This window comes from Plecotus auritus (assembly GCF_963455305.1).
Source record: "Plecotus auritus genome assembly, chromosome: 1".
Lineage (NCBI taxonomy): Eukaryota > Metazoa > Chordata > Mammalia > Chiroptera > Vespertilionidae > Plecotus > Plecotus auritus.
In genome coordinates, this window is record NC_137770.1 from 42,319,239 (window position 1) to 42,342,911 (window position 23,673).

At 44.7% G+C, this 23,673-nt stretch overlaps 1 protein-coding gene across 2 annotated transcripts in view; it reads right to left on the reverse strand.

Annotated features, from left to right (window-relative positions):
- Positions 1 to 23,673, reverse strand: part of SAMD4A (sterile alpha motif domain containing 4A) — a 221,150-nt gene that overhangs the window by 36,335 nt on the left and 161,142 nt on the right. Inside the window, exons 4-5 of one of the 2 annotated variants that reach the window (XM_080643316.1) lie at positions 11,712 to 11,975; positions 620 to 729 (exon numbers count right to left, since the gene is read on the reverse strand). In XM_080643316.1, coding sequence (XP_080499442.1) covers positions 620 to 729; positions 11,712 to 11,975 — 374 coding nt within the window. The remainder of the gene's footprint in view (positions 1 to 619; positions 730 to 11,711; positions 11,976 to 23,673) is intronic. The other variant, XM_080643317.1, reaches the window with a different exon arrangement.

The following is a 23,673-nucleotide window of genomic DNA, read 5'->3' on the forward strand; positions in this document are numbered from 1 at the left end:
GAATCCCATCTCAATAACTGTCCTGCGTTATTGAAGGTGGTTAGAGGGAAAAAATATTGTGCAGCTTACGCCAATCTCAGCTAAGACCAGTCAGAACATGCTTTTTGTGCAAGTGTTGAGGCGTGACCTGGTGCTTCTGCTCAGTAATTACTCGAACTTAGTTGATTTGTAACCAGACTGGACAACAGACAACCAACCAACCGTTCTATCATTCCCCAAACACACCCTGGTTGGACAGAGGGAAGGAGGAAAGGAAAGCGTAAGCAGACACAGGCTCTTTTGAGACCTTGGTCAAATGTTCCACTTCTAGGAGATGCTACCGATTCCTCCCTAGCACCCTTGAACTTAGTGAGCGTATTTAGGTTATACCTTTTTCATGATACTCTATCTTGCCCTCATTTGCCCTGTAGTTATCTACTTGTCTTCCATTTCCTACTGGACCCTGAAGGCAAGACCCTAGCCTTACTCACCATGCAACCCTGGCCAGAACCTGGCAATACCTCAAAGAAGACAGCTACCGGGAAGGTCTAGGAATGGGTCCAAATAAGCTCTGTCTTGGCCTTGAACTTCAAGTTCCACTTAGGGCACCTTCTCAGGGGATGGTCCCTGGAGCACGTACCTGAGCCTCCAGCTGGCACTCGGTGAGGGCCATCATCTCCTCGTAGGTCATCTGGGAGAACAGCGCAGCGTACTTGTGAAGGCGGAGGCTTTTTAACCAGGCTGGAACATCTGCGGTGCAAGATGCGCAAGAGGTGGGGAGAGACATTGAGAGGGCACGAGAAGAGATGACAAAAGGTGTGGGGATAGAGAAAGAAAAAGAGGGTGATGGTCAGAGGGAAAAAAGAAAAAAAATTATGTTACTAGTTTAATTTTGGCAGCAAATTATGGGCTTAGAAGTCTGGGTCTAGCACTGACCTTCTTGGTCTAGCCCCACTGACTCACTTATTCCACTTTAGAACAGGGGATTGCTAACTTGGGGTCCATGGGCTTCAGGGCATATAGGAATTCCCTAAAATTATATCCCAATTTGTGAATATATGGGTAGTTTTCTGGCAGAAAAACATCCATAGCTTCTGTAAGATTTCCAAAAAGGAAATGACCCCAAAACTGGCAACTGCTTTAGCCAGACTACTTCATTACTGATTTGGAAAGAAATGACTTAAAATGTTAAAACTATGTTTGATGAGTCTTCGTCCTCAAGATAAATTTCTTTTGAGGTTCAGTGCAGATCTCCACATGCTGTTTCTTACGCTTCTCCAATGAGAGGAAAACCAGGAAGCTAAGACACCCCATCACCACCACGGATGGAGTTGTTTCCATTCTTAGCCTGATCACTCTCCTTTCTTCCTATACTCCCATGGGAAAAGGGCATACTGAACTCCAAACTATTGTGTGTGTGTGTGTGTGTGTGCGCGCACGTGCACTGCCCATTTCTCCAAGCTATGGGATGCATCTGGATGCCTCTGACATTTTCCTTGAATGTCAACCACTTATATATCAGGATTTGAAAGGTCCCAAGATTGGCTAGATCATAGGATAATGGAAATTCCTAAACACATCCAAATTAAGCCCCAACTTTGGGATTCTAGAATTAGGAAAATTAATAGTAACTATTGAAAATCCACAGAATTATTACCTTGCTACAACCAGAACAAATTGAGAAGTCTCTAGAATAATCTTCTCCGACCCCTGACAGACGGCAAAATGAAGTCATTAATTCTAGATCACAAAGTGTGGTGAAATGGGAAGAGGACCAGGTCTTCTAAGCCCCAGCTTTTCCTAAATTGTATCAACTTCATGTAAAATGAGGACCAAACAGTCTATCAGTGGGAGGGCTGAGTAAACGTGACTGCAAAGTACTCTGAAATGCTGAAGCACTGGTAAAAGTTATTCATGCTTTCTACAAAGTACCATCCATTCCTAACCATGTTGATTGCAAGACACTGTCTATTGCTAAGTGCTTTATTCTGAGGCACTGACAGAGACCACAAACACTCCAAAACAAGTGTGAACTTTCCAATTTTTCAATGTTTAAAGCAGATAACTGGGGTTCATTAAAGAGGCCTGGCCTACTCTGAAATCAGGCCCTGCCTCCTAGATGAACCAAACCTAAGCTTAGGAAATGAGGATATGGGGTGACCTCCTGAAACTCAAAGATATAGGTGGGGAGGGTAGTATGGTGAGGTAATCGCTTGATTTGCAGTAACAGGAAGTCCAAAGATGGAGAATTTCTGGAGAAATAGAATTGGGTATCCAATGGCATTTTAAGAACAGATTCAGTCATCTCAGGCAAGAAATCACTTGTTTCTGTGCTTGGAGCCCTTCATTCTACTCTGACAAGTGGAGTCCCTCTGGGACCATCATTAATCACAAAGAGACAGGTCTTCCTCAGGCACATAGTACCAACCCCTTACATCCTCCTCAACTCAGACTGCGACTGGATAAAGAGTCCAGGACATGCCAGCCCAGAAGGTGCTTTTCCTCCTGCGACATCCTGGAGCTATTTTACCAGATTTTATTTTCACTGTGTTTTTGTTGCAGTTAAAACGATGCTCATAGTTCTGCAGAGTGAGCAGCAAATAACTATAGCACCAGCTTTTAGGCCAATGACATGTTACCGCTTTGTTACCAGGGTTCATGTTTGCTACTTACATCATTGAAAAGCCCCAAGTCGCTGCTTAGAAAACTCAATGATCATGACTCAAAGGAGTCTGGGTAACCCTATGCCACATTTGGGCCCAATTCACCACAAAACAATATGGAACAACTTCTTGGGCCCAATTTTCACTGGGTGCCCTATAGCTTAATCATGCAAAATCCACTTATGATTAAACAAACAGAATACTGAGCTACTAAATCATGTTGAAAACTGGGTGCTTTATTATTATTATTTTTTAAACTGGGTGCTTTATAAGCCAAGGTGACAATGTCGTGTTTTGAGTCGGGGAGAGTGGGGTACAAGTCTTGGCAAGTCTCAGTTCAATCAGAGCTAGTTCCTTTCCATAAAAGTATTTGACAGCCAGAATCGCCTTGGTTAGAGGAAAGAAAGAGCCTGCCTCACTCCTATTGTCAAAATGCAGGTCACTGGGAGCTCCTTTTCTAGAAAAGGTTCCTACACCACTTCAGAGCATGGAGAAGTAGGCCTTCCTGAAGCCTTATTTCTGGATATGTTTGTGGGAAGTGTAAGCTCTTCTTGGCTCTAGTCTCTGGAGCAGGTACATGTGACTCTACTTGTGCAGCAAGCACCTCAGTGCCTCGCTCAGTGCTGGGAGCTTAAACAGCCCTCCCTTCCTGCAATGTGAACTGATGAACAAAGAAGAGGAAATCCCAGTTCTCAAGAACATAGCCTACTAACCTTCATTCGCTGGTTGGCGGCGAGGCACCTTCCTTTGCCAAGGATGAAAACAAAACACCATTAAAAGGGAAACAAACCAGAGAACGGAGTGCCCTCCCTATTTGATTCCTCCCAAGCCAGGAATTCATTCCAATACTTGGATGCTAGATGCTGTAAGATGTTGGTCAGAAATGAATTCTAACTAAAAGCTCAGGTCCTTTCTCATGGTCCAGATGCCACATGGTTAGATGCAAAGCTGAAAACCACCTAGCATAACCTCAGACCTTCTTTTTTCATTCTGCAAAGCTGGGGCTATGGTTGGTAGACACAGAGAAGTGGGGAGAAGCAGGAGCTGATGTGTGACTGAAGGCGTGCATGCCTCCTGGCCTCCCATTTCTGGCTGGCACACTGCCATTTAAGCTTCATCTGGGCTGCTTCTGATGGACACTCCAGTGGAGGTCCCAGACTAGAAAGTCACTCTCTTATGCAGTCTGTGAGAGAGAGATGTTTTGCTATATGCTGGGATGACTTCCTTGCCAGGTATGGGCATCCTGATATTTGCTCACTCCACATTTATTAAATGCCTGCTATGGAAGCCAAGCTCTGTGAAGAAAACATGTCCTTGCCATCAAGGAACTTTTAATCTGGAGAGAAAAAATTATAATAGCTGCAGAACAAATGCTAAATCTACTCAAAGTTCCAGGGGGCACAGAGCTTGGCTTGGGGAGTGAGGGATAGGTTCACAGTAGCAGTAAAACTGGAATCACTGGGCAGACCGTATTGAGGAAGCCATCGCAGGAAGTCAGAACAGTGTATAAGCAAAGTGCATGTCTAAGAGAGCTTTTGGGGTCAAGCGAATGCTTGGGTGAATGATAGAGAATGGCTAGATATAAGGCAGGGCAAATAGCCAGGGGTCAGATGACTGAGATCAGTAATGCTGAAACAGAGAGGGTAGACTTCATCTTGTGGGTGATGAGAAGCTGGTGAAATCGAGCAGTAGAGGCTTAGTCAGATGAGTATGTTAGAAAGATGACGATTGTCAATGGAGAAGCTGGACTGGAGGATTGTGAGAATGGAGTCCAGGAGATGAGTCCAAGCCCTTGGAGATAGCTGGGGAGGGCAGTGGCAGAGAAGGAAAGGAAGTGAATTGATAGTCCTTGAAGGTAAGGGAAGAATAGGGAGTCAGAGAGAGAAAGGAGCCTAATCAGAATGGTTCCTTTGATTCAGGTTTCGGGAGATAGAAAATACAGAGAAGACAGAAAATTCACGGGGAGCAGCAGGTTTGGGGTGAGAAGGGAGAGATGGTGGACTCCACTTTAGATCAGTTGAGTGCCATTGCCTTTGGTTCAGCAGGTGGAGATGTCAACTGCTCAAGATCTCTGAAGAGAGGTCGGAGTCAGACAACCATTTTCCTTGTCAGTAGCACATGGCGGTTATTTTAGCTGTGAAAATGGGTGAGGCCACTTAGGGAAAGAGCATGAAGTGAGAATAGCAGGGTGGCGGGGGACGCCCTGGGAGTGCCAGACTTTTAGGGGAAGGCGTGGGAAGAGAAGCCCATGAAGAAAACTGAGAAGATAAGAGCAAAGGGTAGGAGGTTTCTGGGAGAAAGCACCACCATCCATGTGCAGACACTGGGCCCCTGTACCAGTGTCCATCCTTTGGGAAGCTCCTTCTAGATCTTTCTGCAGTCAATCTTCTCGCTATTTTTGATAATAATGCTACACCCATCTTTTATATGCTCTGTATTTACCTGCTAATCTTTACCAATGGGATGAAGTTTCCAATTACGCTGACTTCTGTTTCCCTTTTAGAGTTTGGATGACTCAGCCACAGAGAGGCTCTGCGGTGTGTACAACAGCTCACCCAGAAGCTGGGTTCCCATTAGAACTCAGGCTGCTTTTCTCAAATGCCTGCTGTGGGAATGGCTACAAATACCAGTCAGGTCAACAGGCCATGTTGCCCCACCAACAAGGAGGCCCCACAAGAGAGAATGATGGCATCGATATTGCTGAAAGGCCCAATATAGGAAGCAAGGCATCCCTGGAAGAGAGGAACATGAATAGCCTCATTTTCTAGATGAGGCCTCACCTGTGGTGGGCCTGGTACCTGAAGATGGAAGAGAAATTCCCATTAGAGAGCCAGGCTAATCTCAGACAACTCTCTTCCAAGATATGACAGCATCCTTGGTCTTTGAGGGAGAGAAGAGGAAAGCCGCCAACTGAGGGGTAACAAGGGCCTAACTCTTCAGTGTTGAGAACATTCCTTTCTAAAATGAAGAGAAGTCTGGCAACACCATCAAGATTACTGAAGACTGTATTTTTGGCCAGAGCAGAACAAGACGCCCAATTCTGTCCCAGCTTCTGAGCAAAGGAAAGAAGGCGCCTTGATTTCTGGTCCCTGTGGAGCTGTAAGCATGCTCCTTGACCCTGGAATGTGTCCGCAGTGGCCTCTGGGAGGGGCTCCATGCTCATGGGGAGCATGTGTAGAACTTAGAAGGCACAGAGATGGCCTACTTTGGGGTAAAATACTCACAAGGGTTTAATACAAACAGGAGGGACCAAATTTCTCCTCGCAGCTTCCATGAGCTATGATGTTCATAGGTTCTATACAGAGCCAACTTTGCATCATTAAATAGCAGTTGGGTTCTGTGTCAAAAGCTGCCCTCTGCATGCCTGCATGTACAGCACATCACATACTTGGTCAGGAATGCTGCCTATAAGTCTCAGGACCTTAGAATGTGAGAGAGTCTTGGGGATTTGCTTTTCAAAGGCATCAGAGCTCTCAGCCTGTCTGAAAGAGGTAGCATAAATCTGGCCCATTAAGACCTATCAGTGCAGGTCATAATTTGGCATTTGAGAACAGAGAAAGTAAAGCAAATTTACTAAATCCTGGCCTCTAAGTTACATGAAATTCAAGTGCCTAGAAAGTCAACATTCAGAAAATAGTGACTCGTTTCCATGACAGCCATGCTGAAAAGTGTCCCAGTCAAACGTGTGGAGCTATAACACTCCCTCTCCAGCACTCCCCTTTATGACCCTCAGACGTGCTGTGTTCCCAGCCTTCTCACAAAGGCTCCTGACAGTTTCCTTTTTCTTAATAATTTTTCTAATTTCATTCTGGGGCAGGCAGAGGTTCAAAAGAAAAAAAACTCAAAACCACGAACCAGCTATTTCAGAATAGGCAATATATTTCCTTCGCTATGGAGAAAAATATGTTTACATAATTTTCATCTAAAAAAAAACTCCTTAGCAAAGGCAAACCGAGCATATTTCCACAGTCACTGGTCTGCTCCACTCTTAATTGCTGTTTCTATCAAGGTTACTGGAGCCAAGGCTCCTTTTTGACCTTTATCATGTCTGAATCCAAACCACATGACAGTTTCAGTTACCTCTATATTTTTGTCCTAATATAATACCTCACATCATAGGTGTACCCAGTTAATTTGTAATGGTGAGGCTGAAGCTCATATCAAAAGAAACAGACCTCCAATCTCTATCCCTCTCACACTGACAACTGCAACGAGAAAGTCTCACTTTTAGGCCCAAAGCTATGGGCTTCACGAGCCAGAAATCTGGAATGAAGTCCCCCAATGAAGTTCAATACAGATAAGCATAATGTTTAAACTGTGCAGGTGAGGAGAGAAGCCAGGGCTCTTTAAAAGGGAGGGTCAGCGAAGGGCATGGTCCACTGTGGTCCTGGCTGGCTCGCCTCCACTGGAATGTTCTACAGGTTCCACACTCAGCCTGCCCCACACTCTCCCCCCAAACTCTTTCTTCTCCTATATACCTTTTGCTATAGATGACACCATGGGCCATACAGATGCCCCAGGCAGAAACGTGGGCATCATCCTAGATTCCTCCCACTCCATCAGTCGACATTCCATTAGTGTACATTCATTTCACCAAGAACTCCTTCGAATTCTCACTGCCAATTGCCTTGGTCCATTTTCCTGTTCCTCCTCAATGACTGAAATTCCTTCCACCTTTCAGTTGGCCTCCAAATCCAGAATCCCCCGTCTCCTTCTCACTTTCATTTATCCTCCACGCTGCTGCGAGGGTCCTATTTCTAGTATGAAAATGTAAGCAGGTCATTCTACTGCTGAAATTCCTTCAGCAGCTTCTACCAACTTCAGCACACAAGGCAAAATCCTTCATGAAGCCTAGCATCTGGCTCTTCCCTCTACAGACCCCTTTCCCATGTGTCCTTAACACTCAAGCTATCAGACCTATTTGGCCAAGTTGTCTCATGCTCTCCCATTTGCTGTTCCCTCTGCCATTCCCTCACCTCCTATACTTGGCTGACCTCTAATCATACTTGGGGACTCAGCTCCAGGCCTCTCCTCCTCTGGGAACTGTCCTTGACTTCCCTCTACTTGACTTAGGGCCCTTCTTGCTACCAACCCTGATCCAGAGCAAGTCTCCAAGACAGATGTTTTCACAGCTGTGCACCTGCATCAGGTATGTTTGTTTCTCGGGTGGTAGTGAGTCCCTTAATGCAGGAACAATCTCTTTCCGCCTCTGTCTCCCCAACAGCTAGTCCAAAGCCTCTCTCAGCAGGTGATCAAAAAAGCCAACTGACTTGAATGAGGACAAAACAAACCTGTTAATCCATCTTTCTTCCCTTCTCTCTGCTCCATGTCACATGGCCACATCACCCGTCAACAGCCCTGGCCTTTGGATAAGTCTTCAGTTGTCGAGTCTCTACATTTCTGAGGACACGCTGCTAATATGAGGGCGAATATGCTTATTCTACCACAAACGGATTTCTCTTCCACATTTTCTCTTCTTTCTAGGAAAATATGGAAATGTCTTCTTTTCCCCTCTTGGCCACCCATGGGCTTTGCACGAAAGAGGTAAGAGAGAAAGTTCCACTCACGTGATGCTGAGGAAAAGGGGTTAGTACCGACTCAGAGTCAAGACTTGTTCCCCTGGGAGAAGCCACGGGGACGTTTTTTGTATAGAACAAGGGCAACTGAATTTAGAAACCACAACCAGCATATTTAGTCCAAACATGTAAAAGCAGCAGCCTCCCCAGGGAATGCCAAAGAGGGAAGCTTTCCTATTCCCATTCAGGATCTCACTTCTGCCCATTAATTTCTAAATGAGTAGATGATCCCATTCTTCCCCTGGCCTGAGGCATTCCTCTGAGATCCCTGCCCCAAGGGCCAGCCAATCATGCTTCGGAGCTGACTTAAACCCTCAGGATGGCTATTTACTATAAAAGGAAAAACAAATCAAAGCCGGCAGATGATGCTAATCCTCTGTGAGCAGGAGCTGGTCTACTTGGGAGAGAATTTAGTGAGAATCCCTGGCAGGGAGTGCTGATGCGGAGACAAAAAAAGGGTGAGATCGATGTTTACGAAAAAATAAAAAGAGCAAGAATGCTGGGCCGTGAGCTTTATTTCACACTTTTGACCCGAGAGGCACATTCCTCAGGGACAATTCATAGCCAGATCTGGCTGCTCTGTCTAGATGAAAAGGGAGAAACGGATGAACGCAGTGTTTCAGCAAGGTACGCACAAGCTGTTGGCAAGAACGATGAATTCACACTAAATTAAACTCAATTATGGTGACTTTTTATTCTTTCCCCAAGGTGTGGGGTGAGGGCTGACATGCGTCCCTTGGAGATTTGGAACTCCTCCAAATTCTACTATAGCTTCCTTGTTGTTCCCGTAAATGGGGTGTTTAAAAATTAGAAAAACAGCAATTAGCTGATGGCGTCCCGAGGTGGACCAGCGAGCAGCAGGAAAGGTCTGACCCTCCCGCCAAAGGGCCTGGTCACAAGAAAAAAGAGCTGTGAATCTGTAAGGAAGTGCTGGCTCTTTTTAAAAGCACTTCATCAGATTTCATATTTCATTTCTCAGAAAATAGGAATTAAATTTGGAAATTTAAACCAGCATCTGCTCTTGGACCTGGGAATCAAATGACACACTCCTGGGCCAGGCCTGTGCAGGCTGCTTCTCCAGCACTGTCCCGGGAGGCCATCCCAGCACTGGCCACCCCGTGAGGACCTGTCCAGGCAGGGCTGGGGGAGGGGCACTCGGGTTTCACAAACACTGGCGCCCAGCTGGGGGATGCTGCTGTTTTCGGGCATGGACGTTTCTACTGAGGATATACTTTTCCCACAAATAGAATCCTTCCTTATCTCTCATGTTTCGTCCTTCAAATATGTTTTGCCCTTTCCTTTGCTAAGGGCTTTATACTGTAAATCCCAATCCAAGTCTTTGGGAGAAGAGCAGCTCAATAGGTCAGCAGATGGTGGGCACACACGGAAGAGAGTCACCCAGTCACCAGGAGCCCTCAGGCCGATAAAGAAAATCTTGGATGTCAGATCTTGTCTGTGTCATTTTTCTGATGGAAGAAGCTCCAAGGAGACAATTCTCATCAACTCTAAAGGAAGGCGCTGAAGAAGCGTATACAGTATATGGGATAGGCCTTGAACTCCGGAATATTTTGGCTTTTATTCTAGAACAGGGATAGGACATTTATGCAATTTTTATTTCATTTATTTCTCTTTAAAAACATGCTCTCTTTACTCATTTCTCAGCTCAAAATACCAGCAGGCCATGAGCAAGCACACCTTTGCCTACTCTGAGAGAATGTCTAAGGTGTGCAAAAGGCTTCCAAAAGAAGAAAAGAAGAAAGAAAAAGAAGGGGGAGTAAAGGGACGAAAGGAAAAAAAGCAAACAAACCTCCCATACAGAGCCATGGGACCAGCATTCCTCTCGGGGAGAGGTCTGTATCCTGGCGGACGGCCTTCTCACGGACCTTCCTTGCCCTTCAATACAAAGGCAAGGCCTCCTTCCCACAGTCACCAGCTAGAACCACACATGCGACTGCTTGGAAACATGTCCTCCGGACACTCCCCTTTGCCTGGAAAAGTCTGGTCCAGAGCAGCGGCTGCCTCTGCCCGCCTTGGCCCCTCAGGCACTTCGCTGCCCCAGGGACAGCTGCCCTGCTGGCTAACCCAAAGCATGGCCCAGCCTCACCTGCGACCCGTCCCCTGGGGCTCAGCTGCGTGAGCACAAAGCCATGTAGCATAAGTTCAGAAATGGGTTTTGCTACATCTCCGAAATTATGGCACATTTCCCTGAGAACTGTGTGTGTGAGAGAGGACACATATCCCCTTCATGCCCAAATGAGCCATTGTAAACACTTTTACAGGGAGCCTGTAAACACGTTTAAAGACCCATTGGTATCCTTATAGGAAAACATCAGGACACGCCCCGCATGCTCTGGACACTCAGCACAGGGCCCACCGGGGATGGGATGGGATGGGCAGCGCTTCCCTTTCATTCCATTTTCAGTCTAGTGCTCTCTTACAACTGGCACCTTCCTGGGTAGTTGTGTGTATCTTTCTGTGCCAGGCTTCTGTGCAGAGCCTCCTATGTCAACACTGACCCTTTTCAAGGGAAAGATCAGAAACAGCAAAACCTCAGGACTACTAATGCCAGCAAAGGCAGTGTTCTCAGAGCCTCCCCGCAGCCTCCAAGGCCCAGACACATGACTAGTCACTGTTTCTCCCTCCTCAATTGTTATTAGTGTGTCTCTGATGAGCATCTTTCCCTAAGGACTTCCCCACCCTTGAATAGCTGGTGTCTAGAAATACAGAACACACGAATCCTCTTTGAACCTATCGTGGGTAATTTGGAGATCTTTATCTCCTGATGAGTCTTTTTAGAAGAGGGTAGATTTAGAGGGCAATGTAGGAACATTTATTTATGCTGCACAAAAGGCCTGTATCATCTGTATGCAAACCTGTTATCAGGCTTAAAAAACACTGTCAGATTCCCAGTGATATTTTCATATCCCTTCCACAGAAGCAGAGAAAAGGGTTGAAAGGTTTCTTTGGATATCAAAGGAAAAGGGAGAGAGAAAGTAAGCACTGCTACAGTTCTGCATTGAGAGAGGTTGGAAAAAAAAAAGACCCTATGGTTTGTTTTGCTACATTGTTGAAGGTTCCCTGGCTATGGCAACACACGGCCAAGAAGGTAGAAGGCTGGAGCGGCTCAGCATCTTTACAGACAGGGCAGGCTGAGCAACCTACGTGCAAGCAGTAGATCCTACCAGCGCTGGCTGTGACTCATTTGATTGTATGCAAGCCACTGCATTAAAAAAATTAATTCACTAAAAAGGGCGCTGACCTCTCTCGCTCTGGTCTTGTTTCCCAGGTTTTGGCAAGAAGCCCTGGAAGGGGAATCCGAGCCCTTTCCTCCATGGTCAACCCAGGATGGGAGCTCTGCCCCGGAAGAGCCCAACACACGGGCCTGGGGAAGGCATGGGCTCCTTCTCTCTTGCTGACTCCCTCTCCGTTTACCCTCTGACTCCAGATAAAGAGGGGGGCTCTGTTCCCAGTTGTTTCTCATTCCGTCACTCACCTTTCATACCACTACCTTCTTCTTGGAATGTGTTACGAGCAGTGGTCTGATCTTCTAAGTGTTCACTCCCACCACTTCCTGAAGAGGCTACACTGCTTTGTGGAGACAGGGGGGCATGATCGGATGGGAGGCACTGGGGTCCTCTAGCTCGCAAGTCCTCATGAGACATCCATCCATGTCCTAGAGGCTGGTTTGGCACATTCATGGGTGGGGTAAGGGACACAGATCGTTTCAAAGGGCTGTGGTGTGCCTGGCCTGAGAGAACTGGAAAATAAAAATAAAATGAAATAGGTTATTGCCCCCCCTTGAGTCTGGGCCACAGAAGAACCCACAATACCCCTGAGAGAAGCTGCTAGCTGTCTCGCAACTCCATCAGCGGTCACAGAGGCTGCAGGCCTGGCCGGGTCCTTCCCTTGGGGGTGGACATAAGGGTCCCGCCTAGACCTCTTGGGGGGGTGGGTCTCTTCAGGGAGGCTGCACCTACAGTGCCCACATCTGTGACGTTAGCCTTTATGGGCTGGGATCTCTAGAAATCAGGATTCGTAGCAGTCGGGCCATTAATTAGAACAGACTTGACAGCTTGGCAAAGCGGCCATCTGCCAAGAGTGGCAAAAACATGTGCTGGGCAATTTTTTAAACACACAAAACTGGCATTACCCGTGTCGTTAGGGTGGACTTCCTGGCCAGCAGGGACGTCTGCTGGGCTGAACTAGAAGAAGGTGGACTAGTCCTTCACCAGGAATCAGGGGACTATTCCCTCTCAAAGGGGCGCAGGCTTAGCGAGGGCCCCGATGCTAACGCGGATCTCAAGGAACAGGCAGCTCTGTGTGAAAGGGCCGATTCTTTCCGCGGCTCCACAGGGTGATGCCAAACTTTATATTGAAAACACTTCCAGGTAACAAGGCTTTCATTCAGAAGCCAGCGGGGTGCTCTCGGGAAGCCGGGCATGGTTTCCACCGGCATGTCCAGCCCTTCCGCACAGTGGGCAACATCTGCGTGGCCCCCGTGTTTAATTTCTTTTGCAGAAAACTAGGAAAAAGCAACACGTCTCACATAACTAGCCAAATTAAATTGAGGTCATTCAAGGGAGGGATTTGACCAAAATCAACGCCGAGGGAGCCGACGTTACCCTCGGCTGGTTTTTCTGGGCGTGTAAAGTGACAGCTTTACAAAAGGAGTCTATTCATAACACTCTCCCAGCGCCGCTTCCTGGCAGGTCCAGTTTATTTGGACTCTGCGGGGCTAACATGGAACTGAACCGCATGCGTTTTAAAACACTTTTCAGGGGAGCCATTAAGTCCCATCTCAGGCTCTAGCCCCTCCAGCAAGGTCTTTGCTCTCCTGAGGCCAGACCAGCACATCTTTGATGGCGTCAATCTTTCTGTGTTTTTTTTAGGGAAGCAGACCCAACATGCCCATGTAGGAAGTTCTGCTTTTTGTTAAATTGCATTTGTGGTGGGGCACCACCCACATAAAGACCTGGCCAGCAGATTGCCTGGGTCCCACTTAAAAAGATAAACACCAGAGCCAAAAAGGCTGGGTGTTTTCAAAAAGTATGTTTGGGACAGTAGTGGTGTGGTTGGCTCTTGTGGTCAGCTGTCATGAACCAGGCCCTGAGAGCAATGGGCTCACACCGCTATTGTCCATGTTTCCAATTGGCTTTGTGTGGCCAGAAGGGCAGCCTTGTATAGGAAAGGCTATAGGCAAAAGGGCTATAAACTTCTTCAGCAACAACAACAAAAAAAAGGGGGGGGGGGGAGCTGCTGAGTTTAGTATTTGTAATCTGAAAAATTTCTAATTTGGGTAGAGTCTATCAAAGGCAAGGAATTATCATCTAACTTAAAAATATGCAAAGGGAATGTTACAAAAAAAAAAGATTTTTTTGACCCTGACAGGCTGAAACAGCTTGCATTTCCACTAAATAGACTATGGAAGACACTATTTAAAAGGCTCCCTGGAAAATGCATTGCTACCTGGTTGGATCAGAATTAGCAAGAGAAAAAGAGGGGGGAAAAAACCTCAGGAAAAGAAAAAAAATAATAAAAAGGAAGCAGCAGCAAAAATGAAGAGAGAAACCAATAGGAAGAAAAGCCAGACATCCAGAAAATCCATTTCATGCCTGTCTAAGTATTTACATAAAATTGGGTAGACTTTGTTAGGGCTACCCAAGTGCTGGGATGTTTCAGCTTAGATGTCTTTGCTTTCTGCTACCTTTGCAGTCATTTCAGAATATCTGGTGGATGCTCTGAATGGTGCCAGCCAAGTATGCCCCAAGTGGACATGGTGCTCGTCTTCCCAGCCAGGATTGGAGTGAGCCTGAAACCATAGAAACGGACCTTGCCAAAGCGAGATATACAGCTGGTAGCTGATGGAACCGCCTGGTTAGCAGCAGTAACTGAATCCATAGCCATGGGTGATAACACTGCTAAGATCCTTATATGCTAAGGACAACACCACACATATGTAGCTGAATTTCATTCTTGGATGGAGTCAATTTGCTTCTTTCCATCTAAAGTTTCCTTACAGTCCAGGCCACCTCCCTACTGATGGGCATCCTTGGGGAAGGTGTGAATATCCAGGGAATCCACTAGCTACCGAGAATGGAACTAAATGTTTACCTAACTTAATGGGACTTATAGGGATTTATTCATTGAAATCTACACCCATTTCTTCACACATTCCTGAGCTTGACTGAAGTCACAGGGGATATGGTATGAACTTGGCCTCTGCCTCTAATAAAACATCAATTATACCTCAGGTGCCTAGGCCTTTTCCCAATGACTTTCTACTAAAGGCCCCTCCCTGTCTAAACCCTAAAGACTCCCACAGCTGGCACCAAACTCAGAAATGTCTCTTTAGGATCACCCAGCCATAGCAACCAAGCAAACGGTCTCACACTACACTTCTGATCTTCAGAGAGGGCCATGGATTAGAGCCAGGCTGGACATACACCTCGATCAAAGCAAAGTCATGCTGGGCAAAGGCCCGATTTCTTTAAAGAGAACCGAGGTGAAACAGGCTTGTCTACCTCTGGGAAGGAGACTGAAGCAGGTAACAGGCGACCTGCCAACAGTGCCACTTTGGGGTGAAGACAGATCTTCAAGTAGAGGTAATAGTGACCTCAAAGCCAATTTTAATGTTGCTTTGTGTGAGGGAGTACTTTGGCATAAAGTGGCAAAGGGAATAATAAATGCCATGGCAGGAAGAGTGCAAGAAAACAGGCCACATGACTGTGGAATTAAAGAGGTGGCCAGCGGCGCAGGATCGACAGTTGGCTCATTGCTCCATTTTATTTTTTTTTAAACAGAAGAACTCATCTGAAGTGGTGACAAATAGAGGGAAAATTGATAATCAGGCAAAAATAAACTCCTTTTCCTAGGAGAAGGGAGGAGAGGTAGTGGAGAGACACCTGAGAAGCTTGGCAGCACTGTGTTAGTGGCCCCAGGATGACTCCAGCTAGAGGCAGACCTTTTGAATGCTCTCGCTTGCTGACCGCTTCATTCCCCTGTGAGCTGCCCCAAAGTCATGTTCCAATGATGCAGAATGAAGTACATCTTGGAAAAAAATCTCAGCATATACTAGTAATGGGCAGGTTCCAGCAGAACTCAGGTCCTAAATTCATATTGTATTTGTGACTTCCTAAAGGTGACAGCAAAGGGCCTGTGTGTTTCAGGATGGATTCATCTTTTTGAAAATCAGACTAAAAATTACCGGGAGAGGCAAAATCGTGCCTCTTTTGCTCTGGAAAACTGAAGCTAGACTTAATCTTATGTACACTTTAGATTCAATACTGCTTATATTTTTAGAAACCTCTACAAGAAAGTTCAGGCATGTACACATGTATGTACGCATGTACATGTATATATGTCAGCAGAATACTGTAATTTTGGGGTCATTCATACATTCAAAAATAAATAATAAACACTGAATAAGCCTAATTTAAATATGAAAAAGCAGCTAAAAATAATGTGTGATGCAAGCACAGAGGGTCTTATAATCTGGCAATGAAGTCTGTCATACCATCAGGGCCAGCCAACTCCTTTGACCACAGCAAACTTCATGATTCCTCTTTCATCTCCAAGCATCTTTACTGTGAGTCCTTCCAATGCCTTTTTAGGGGGAAATGCAACGCCTGGCTCTGGGTGCTGTTCCCTTAAGTATTTTCTTGATAGCCTGGACATCTATTTATTTCCCATTTCCTTTGACCATCTTTGACTTCTGTCTCAATTTGTAATTAGTGAAATAAGATTTAGGAAAAAACTTTTCAGGATATTTAGTGCTCTTTTAAGAAAATGAGGTATAACTACTTTTTTTCTGCCTTCTAAGATGACAAATAACAGGGTTTGTAGAAAGAGAAAGGCTTGGGAAACTGGTCCAACGATCGCCTTGGTCCACCGTCAGGTTGTATTATACATCACTGTCAAAGAGGGAAGTGATCCCCATAAGCAAACAGTCCAGATTACTGAAGCTTGATCTTATACCAAACTCTATCATAATAAACTTCAATGGAGATCTTTTAAAGACACATTATACATTTTTCTGCTCTCCTTAAATTTACACATTGAATGCAACTTATGCTTTAAAAATTATTGTTATGAGCAGAGTCATAACTGTGGTTTAGAGCTGGAAGCACCCTGAAAGACAACATAATTCAGTAATTCCCAAGTTGTGAGCTGTGGGCCCCATGGGTTGTCAAAGACCTGAGAGTCCCTATGTGCACCCAGCTTTGTTAGCAGATAAAATACTGTGCTATCAATGGTTTTCACATGTATGTAAAGAGCTATTAGAATTAATAAAAAAATAAATTTAAATGTTGCTGAATTTATACCTTTTTATGTCATTTTTTAAAATATTTTTTTTTTGTTGATTTCAGAAAGGGAGAGGGAGAGAAAGAGACAGAAACATCAATGATGAGAGAGAATCATTGATTGGCTGCCTTCTGCATGCCCCACACTGCGTGCTCTAATCACAGAATTGAACCGTGACCTCCTGGTTCATAGGTCAATGCTCAACTACTGAGCCATGCCCTGCTCCCAGTTGTTTAGTTGTTAAAAATTGAGTCGTGAACTCAATAAGCAAACCGAGATGACTGCTGCTCTCTGCTCTCTCTACTGAGTGAGGCTTCCATAGGCAATACTGATGCCCTCAGGACCTCGTGGGCTTCAAGGCCTCTGTGTGCCTTTCTTAGTCATTCTTTCTCCTCAGACCATTATTACTTATTGCTAACACTGCATTTTTCCATCTATTTCAAGCATTTGCATTCTGTTCTGGAGCCTAGAATCTAGACTGCTGAAACTGATTTTAGAAAAAAAGGACATTAAATATCCCCATACTCCTAATGTCATCCTCTTTCATCAAACCAAATAACCTGCCTTCTCAACCCAAGCTTGGGTTCTGCACCCTCATCAGGACCGTATGAGCTCAGCCACATGAACATAATTTGCAATTTTAATCTTTCTTCTTCTTAAGCTAGTCTCCCCATTTCTAACTTGAGAAGCTGTCCTTCTTGCAGAAAAACTTGTGCTTTGTAAATTTTTCAAATTCTAGATACTCATGTGATAGAACTCAATCCAATTGCTATCACAACTCAACTTTTCAGAAAGAACTCATTCTAATTTGGGAATTTTAGAAAGAGAATGAGGGGACTAAGCACTTGCATATGATTTTAAAATATTAGGATTTCTTTCTTAAATTAAAAGCTCCTGGCCAATTTTCTACTCTGGTGGTGTATGATGCATGTCCACATAGTAAGAAAAAACACAGGGTCCAGCTGATGTGGTTCAGTGGTTGAGCATCGACCTATGAACCTGGAAGTAATGGTTCGATTTCCCAGGGCACATGCCTGGGTTGCAGGCACGATCCCCAGTAAGGGGTGTGCAGGAGGCAACCAATCAATGATTCTACCTCTCTTTCCCTCTCCCTTCCTCCCTGAAATCAATAAAAAAATATTTTAAAAAAATAAGAAAGGGAAAACACAGGGAATATTCTACTTGTATGTTGCTAATGGTATATTTTAACAATCTTTTCTAGATCTACTCCCAAAAGACATTCAGAAGTATCAGTAGAACCTTTGGCGAATATACCAGTCTACGAGCTTACAACATACGATTCTTAAGTTTTGCTGCAGGATATGGTTTGATAATTTTCAAGTTTAAAGGCAAAAAATGTTCAACACATTGCCAGCTGTAATATACAATAGCAGCTATTGTTTCAAAGTTATTGGGGGAGGGTTTCTGTCCACGCCCTTGGGTTTGGCCTGCACATCAAGCATCTTTCAGGTGCCGTCCCAAGAATTTCTTCTAAGAGCACCAATTTCAGAGCATCGAAGGAACTGCTCCTAAAGGCTTTCCATGTTCAAAGAATAGAGTTCTGCTAACACCACTTGTATGGATATTCCAGGCATTTGCTTAAAAACAAACAAAAACAACTGACGTTTTAGCAAGGCTCAGTGGTGAAACGACATTAGACCCCGATTCCTCTTCTTTAGTTGGTTTTGTGGTACCACAACCAGTAATCTGGGGCCCTGTGGTGGGAATCTTTGGGGAAGAAAAGATTAATAGGAGTACAAGAATACATTTTTTAGAAAAACAAACAAAACCAGAATATTTGATCAGTGACATCATGCAAAAAAAAAACACAAAAAAACACCACCACCACAAAAACAACAAAGTAACACCAGTCGCAATTTATGGCCAAGTATAGATTTGTGTAGGGAGTGAGGGGAGAAGAGTATTAATTACTAAGGTTAAAATTAACATGCTCTGCCTTCCGGCTTCAGGAAACAGATTAAAAGCAAATCTGGAAGGTTATATGCCTCAACTCTGCATGCTTGCTCTTTGTTTCTTGTCCAAAGGTTTGAAAAACCAGTGCTCACAACATCTGGACACCAGAAGATGATTCCCCCACACAGCTTCAGACTCCACCTCATTCTGGGGGGAAGAGCAGGGAACATGCTACCAAGCCAAGATGTGGTTGGTGGACGGGGAGTTCCCGACAAGCCCGGGAGGAAGCCACACTCCCTGGGAAGACGAAGTGTATGCTTGCCTGTGCAACAAAGCCAAACAAATGGACACCCTGGAAGAGGAGAAAGCCGCAAAGAACATCACAACGGGGCTGACAAATACACACAGCGAAATCTCTCCCCCCCGCCCCCACCCCCGAAACCTCATCTCCACTCGGCACTGAAGTGAAAGCATTCTGGTGCAGGGAGAAGTACCTGAGAGGCTTTCCCAGTAACCTGAGTCCTTGTCACCCGTGTCAGCTCTTATTACTCTAAGGACGGCTCAGCCTTTGGGCAGAGCAAAGATGTATGTGTCTGCCTTCACATTATCACTTAAACATTTGGGCTTTTAGGAAGCAAATTAGAATGTTTCTGGCAGACTTTTATAGCTGCATTAATCTTTGGGACATTTCATTTGTCCTCTCTTGTCAGTTTCTATAATGGCAAAACTGGGTGTCATCCCGTAGAAAACCTTTTTTGGATAACTGCTCTTTGACGTTACATTGTCATTATTTATGAAATAAGTTAGACCAGAAGCCCATCTACGTACATTTTATAGAAAATAGCAGAATTTTACTCACAAATTTAACTTCAACTCAAGCAGTCCTAAAAGGAAACTCCTCTCATTCCATTCTATCAAAACCAATGACATCAACCATGGAAATAATTTAACACCACTGAAGCAGATGTTTAAGCCAACTCAAAGAACTGTGGGATCAGCCCAGCCATTTCTAAAGTTCCTGTGCATTGGGTTAACTTCTACGTTCCTGCATTATGTTTCTTTTCATGTGTATAGTTATATCTATATGCACTTAACCCTGAGGTTTGTCCATGGAATTTCTACTCACATAGAGAGTGAACTGATGTCCAGAAAGCAGCTTCAATAAAGCTGCAGAATTTGAATTATTTTTTTATGACACCAAGAAAATAATTGAGTTAAGCAAGTGGGCAGGAGTGGATTTAAGTGGATATTTCCTTTGTTGTTTTCCAATGTATCTGTAAAAAAATGCTCTAGTCACTGTGTTTAAGGAAGAGAGGCGGTGGAGAAATTCAGAAAGATAGATGTTTGATGACAAAATCTCCCTCCTACCCCTTTCTAAGAAGGTAACTCCAAATTATACCTGGGGACCTCAGCTCACATGCCTATCCAGGGAGTACCTCTTAGGCTTACAAAACACAATGTCCATCTGTGTTCATCGACGCCCAGGCTGCTAACAGAGCATGGGTACCAGCAAAGCAATCCAAGTTTGGAACGGCAGATAGCCGGGGTTTCATGACTGAGCAACCAGGCCCCCCCTGAGAGCACTGGTCTCAATTCACGGTCAGAGTCACTGAACAAGTCATCAGGGTATTATCCTTTTACATCTTGACACCACTAGCAACACTTATCCAAAGGAGAGGTGGGTCCATCACTTGAAAGGGGCTAATAAGGAATATTTTACAATCTTGTCTACTAACTCTGTCTTGAGCTAAATTCCAGGCAAAGTCTTCATGGTTGCTGGAGGTTAAAGTTTCCCCGATAAGAGGGCAAAGTGGCTTTTAAAAGCAATGGCACTGAGTAGGCAAGGGCCGGCATCATTAGCAGATGCATGAAGCTACTGCCATTAGGGTCTCAACTTAGCACCAGCCAAATGCATGACTGGTGCCAGGATTTCTCTGAGCATGAAACTCTGAACCTTTGCCTCAATCAAGCAACATTCTTTTTTTTTTCTTTTCTTTCTAGTGTCAGGAGAAGGGTTGTAACTAATTGGAAATGTATTACATATTCCTGACTAATTCTTAACTTAGTTCCTTGATAGAAGAATGAGAACTGGAGATTCTCAGCACTGTGGCTAGTAGGGCAATTTACTGATTAGTGAATTGGTCCTTGTTTTCATTAAAGCATCCATCTAAATGTCAACTCTAACAATACACATTAATGACCATTCAAAAAAACTCCACAATTTGAGCTTACATTGCTAATCAAATGACTTTTGTTGTTGCTGTTGTTGTTAATTAAGAGCAACCGGATGGTTTAGGGTCTCCTGGCTTCTTAATTATATTTGATTGAATCACCATGTGATTCAAGACAAGCTCTTGAGACATCACACACCCCAATTCCCGCTTTCGCTTCTATTTCAGCCTCTTCTTGAATTCGAAACTGTCACAACCTGACCCCGTGGGTGTTGGAACACGAAGAGATTGGTACTGCGTTTGTAAAATTGATTTACTGTGGCCTGTAATTACACATAACGATTTGAATGTTTGACTTGGCACTGTATTTTTCATTTAAACCATACCGTTCTTCCCTACCCCAGAGAAACAGCGTTTACGTAATTGCTCTCAACTCATCTACTTGGGTATTATAAATCAGTCCTGGAATAAAAGACTTCCAGAGACATTGCAAGCATGAGGTTCCTGGAATAATTCAGCCCCCGACTGGTCTAGTTTAAGAATAGGCTTGAAGGGCATGAATTTCTTAGTGGATATGACGTGGCAGGGCTATCAGGAGCCTTCGGATCCCAGCAGCAAAGAGAACAGCCGTTAGACTATCAGGAGGGCTGGCCTGAGCTCCCAAGGCCAGCGCAGGTCCACAGGTTGGCACCCTTTGCTCCTCGTCTATTCTGGATCCTCCTTCACCTGTCAGACAAACTGTAGAGTGTGCGTGTCCCTCTATTACATGTCTTATATACCCTTGATCCTCATTATTCACAGAGTCTGTATTTGAAAATTCACCTGTTTGCTAAAATGTATTTGTAGCCTCAAAATCAGTACTCGCAGCATATTCATGGTCATTCTTGGACGCACTCAGAGTGGCGAAAATCAGAGTCCCTGATGCACACGCTCCTCACTGAGGCAGGACAGACATTGGTCCGCCTTCCTGTTTCGGCTCACACTATAATCAAGTGTCCTCTCTGAGGTCTTTTTAGTGTCCCATTTGTCTAATTTTGGTGCTTTTTGTTAGTGAATTTGCTGTTTAAAGTGGCATAGCGCTATGGATGGACCTGGAAAGTATTATACTAAACGAAATAAGCCAGTCAGAGAAAGATGAGTATCACATGATCTCACTCATATGTGGAATTTAATGAACAAAATAAACTGATGAACAAAATAGAACCAGCGACATAGAAGCATGGAACAGACTGACAAATCTCAGAGGGAAGGCGGAGGAGGATGGGAGGGTGGGAAGAGATCAACTAAAGAACTTGTATGCATATAATGCATAACCCATGGACACAGACAACAGGGTGCTGAAGGCCTGGGTTGAGGGGCAAAGGCAGGCTAGCAGAGCTCAATGAGGAGGAAAAGGGGAACATATGTAAAACTTGCAACAATAAAGATTTAAAAATAATAAAATAAAATATCATGGCATAGTGCTGCCCTGGCTGGTATGGCTCAGTTGGTTGGAGCATTATCCCATTCTCTGAAAGGTTGCAGGTTCGAGTCCCGGTCAGGGCACATGCCTAGGTTATGGGTTCAGTCCCCAGCTGGGGTGCATACGAGAGGCAACTAATCAATGTTTCTCTCTCATGTCGATGTTTCTCTCTCTCCCTTCCTTTCTCTAAAACCAATAAACATAGTCTCAGGTGAGGTTTAAAAGAATAATAATAATAATAAAAAAAGATAGCACAGTGCTGAGTTGCTGTCCAGTGTTCCCAAGTACAAGGAGGCTGTGATGTGCTTTACAGAGAAAATGGATGTGTTAGATTAGCTCCATTCACCCATGAGTTATAGTGGTGTTGGCCATGAGTTCAATGTTAATGAACCCAACAATATATATGAAATAAAATGTCTTTAAACAGAAACACACGTAAAACAAAGTTATGCATTAATCAGTGGATGAAAATGTGAACCTTGAAGGAGCCCACCCTGTATGTCCCCAGGAGCAATGATTCAATATTTGTGAATTTAGTGTTCACAGTGACTTTATAGAACATAACTACTGCAAGTAATGGGAATTGATCGTATGTACATATTGATACAGATTCTTCATTCCAACTCTCTGCCTGTGACATTTTCTCACATTTGCCAGGTTTTTGTCTTAGGCTAGTGGTTCTCAACCTTGGCTGCACATTCAACTTCTTTGGAGCCTTTAAAAAATCCTGATGCCCAGGCCCCATCCTAGACCAAGTAATTGGAAATCCCTGTAGTGGGGTTGAGCATCTGTAATTTTAGATGCACCTGGCTGGTTGTCTTGTTGTTGTTGTTTTTTTAAAACATATTTTTATTGATTTCAGAGAGGAAGGGAGAGGGAGAGAGAGATAGAAACATCAGTGATGAGAGAGAATCCTTGATTGGCTGCCTCCTGCACGCCCCCTACTGGGGATCGAGACAGCAACCCGGCATGTGCCCTTGACTGTAATTGAACCCGGGACCCTTCAGACCACAGGCTGGTGCTCTATCCACTGAGCCAAACCAGTTAGGGAGAGCCTGGGTGGTTTTAATGGCTAGCAGGGGCTGAGAACCACTGTCTTAGGCTATCTCTTTGCCTCAGTGGTCTCCAAACTCTGTCCCACATCCTAGATATCTCAAACCTCCCCAGGTTGGCTGCTGCTTCTGCCTGGTCTTACAAACAGGCACCCAAAGATTAGACGCATCTTGTTTACTTTTCAAGTGGCTTTTAAAATACAACATATAAATCATTGCTTCACCCAGTAAATATCTTGTTTGCTTTGGGTTCACATGCTAGAATTCTTCTCAGACTCGTCAGCCCAGGATTTTATCACTCTTGCCCTGCCCTCCAGGTAAAATAAATTATATTCTGGTACCAGAATTCCAACCCAAACAATACCTGGGCAGAAATTTCTAATGACTCCCTAGACAAATGTTTGGACTTTTGGGCAACAGTGTCTAACCTCTTGCTGTGGCCATTCACGCTAGCTGAGCAGGAAGAGTGAGTCAGGGGTCAGCCCAGGTCCTCTCTGACTGTGAATCGGCTTCAGAAAGCTCCAAGCCCATTTCCTCTCAGTCTGGAAACTCGGT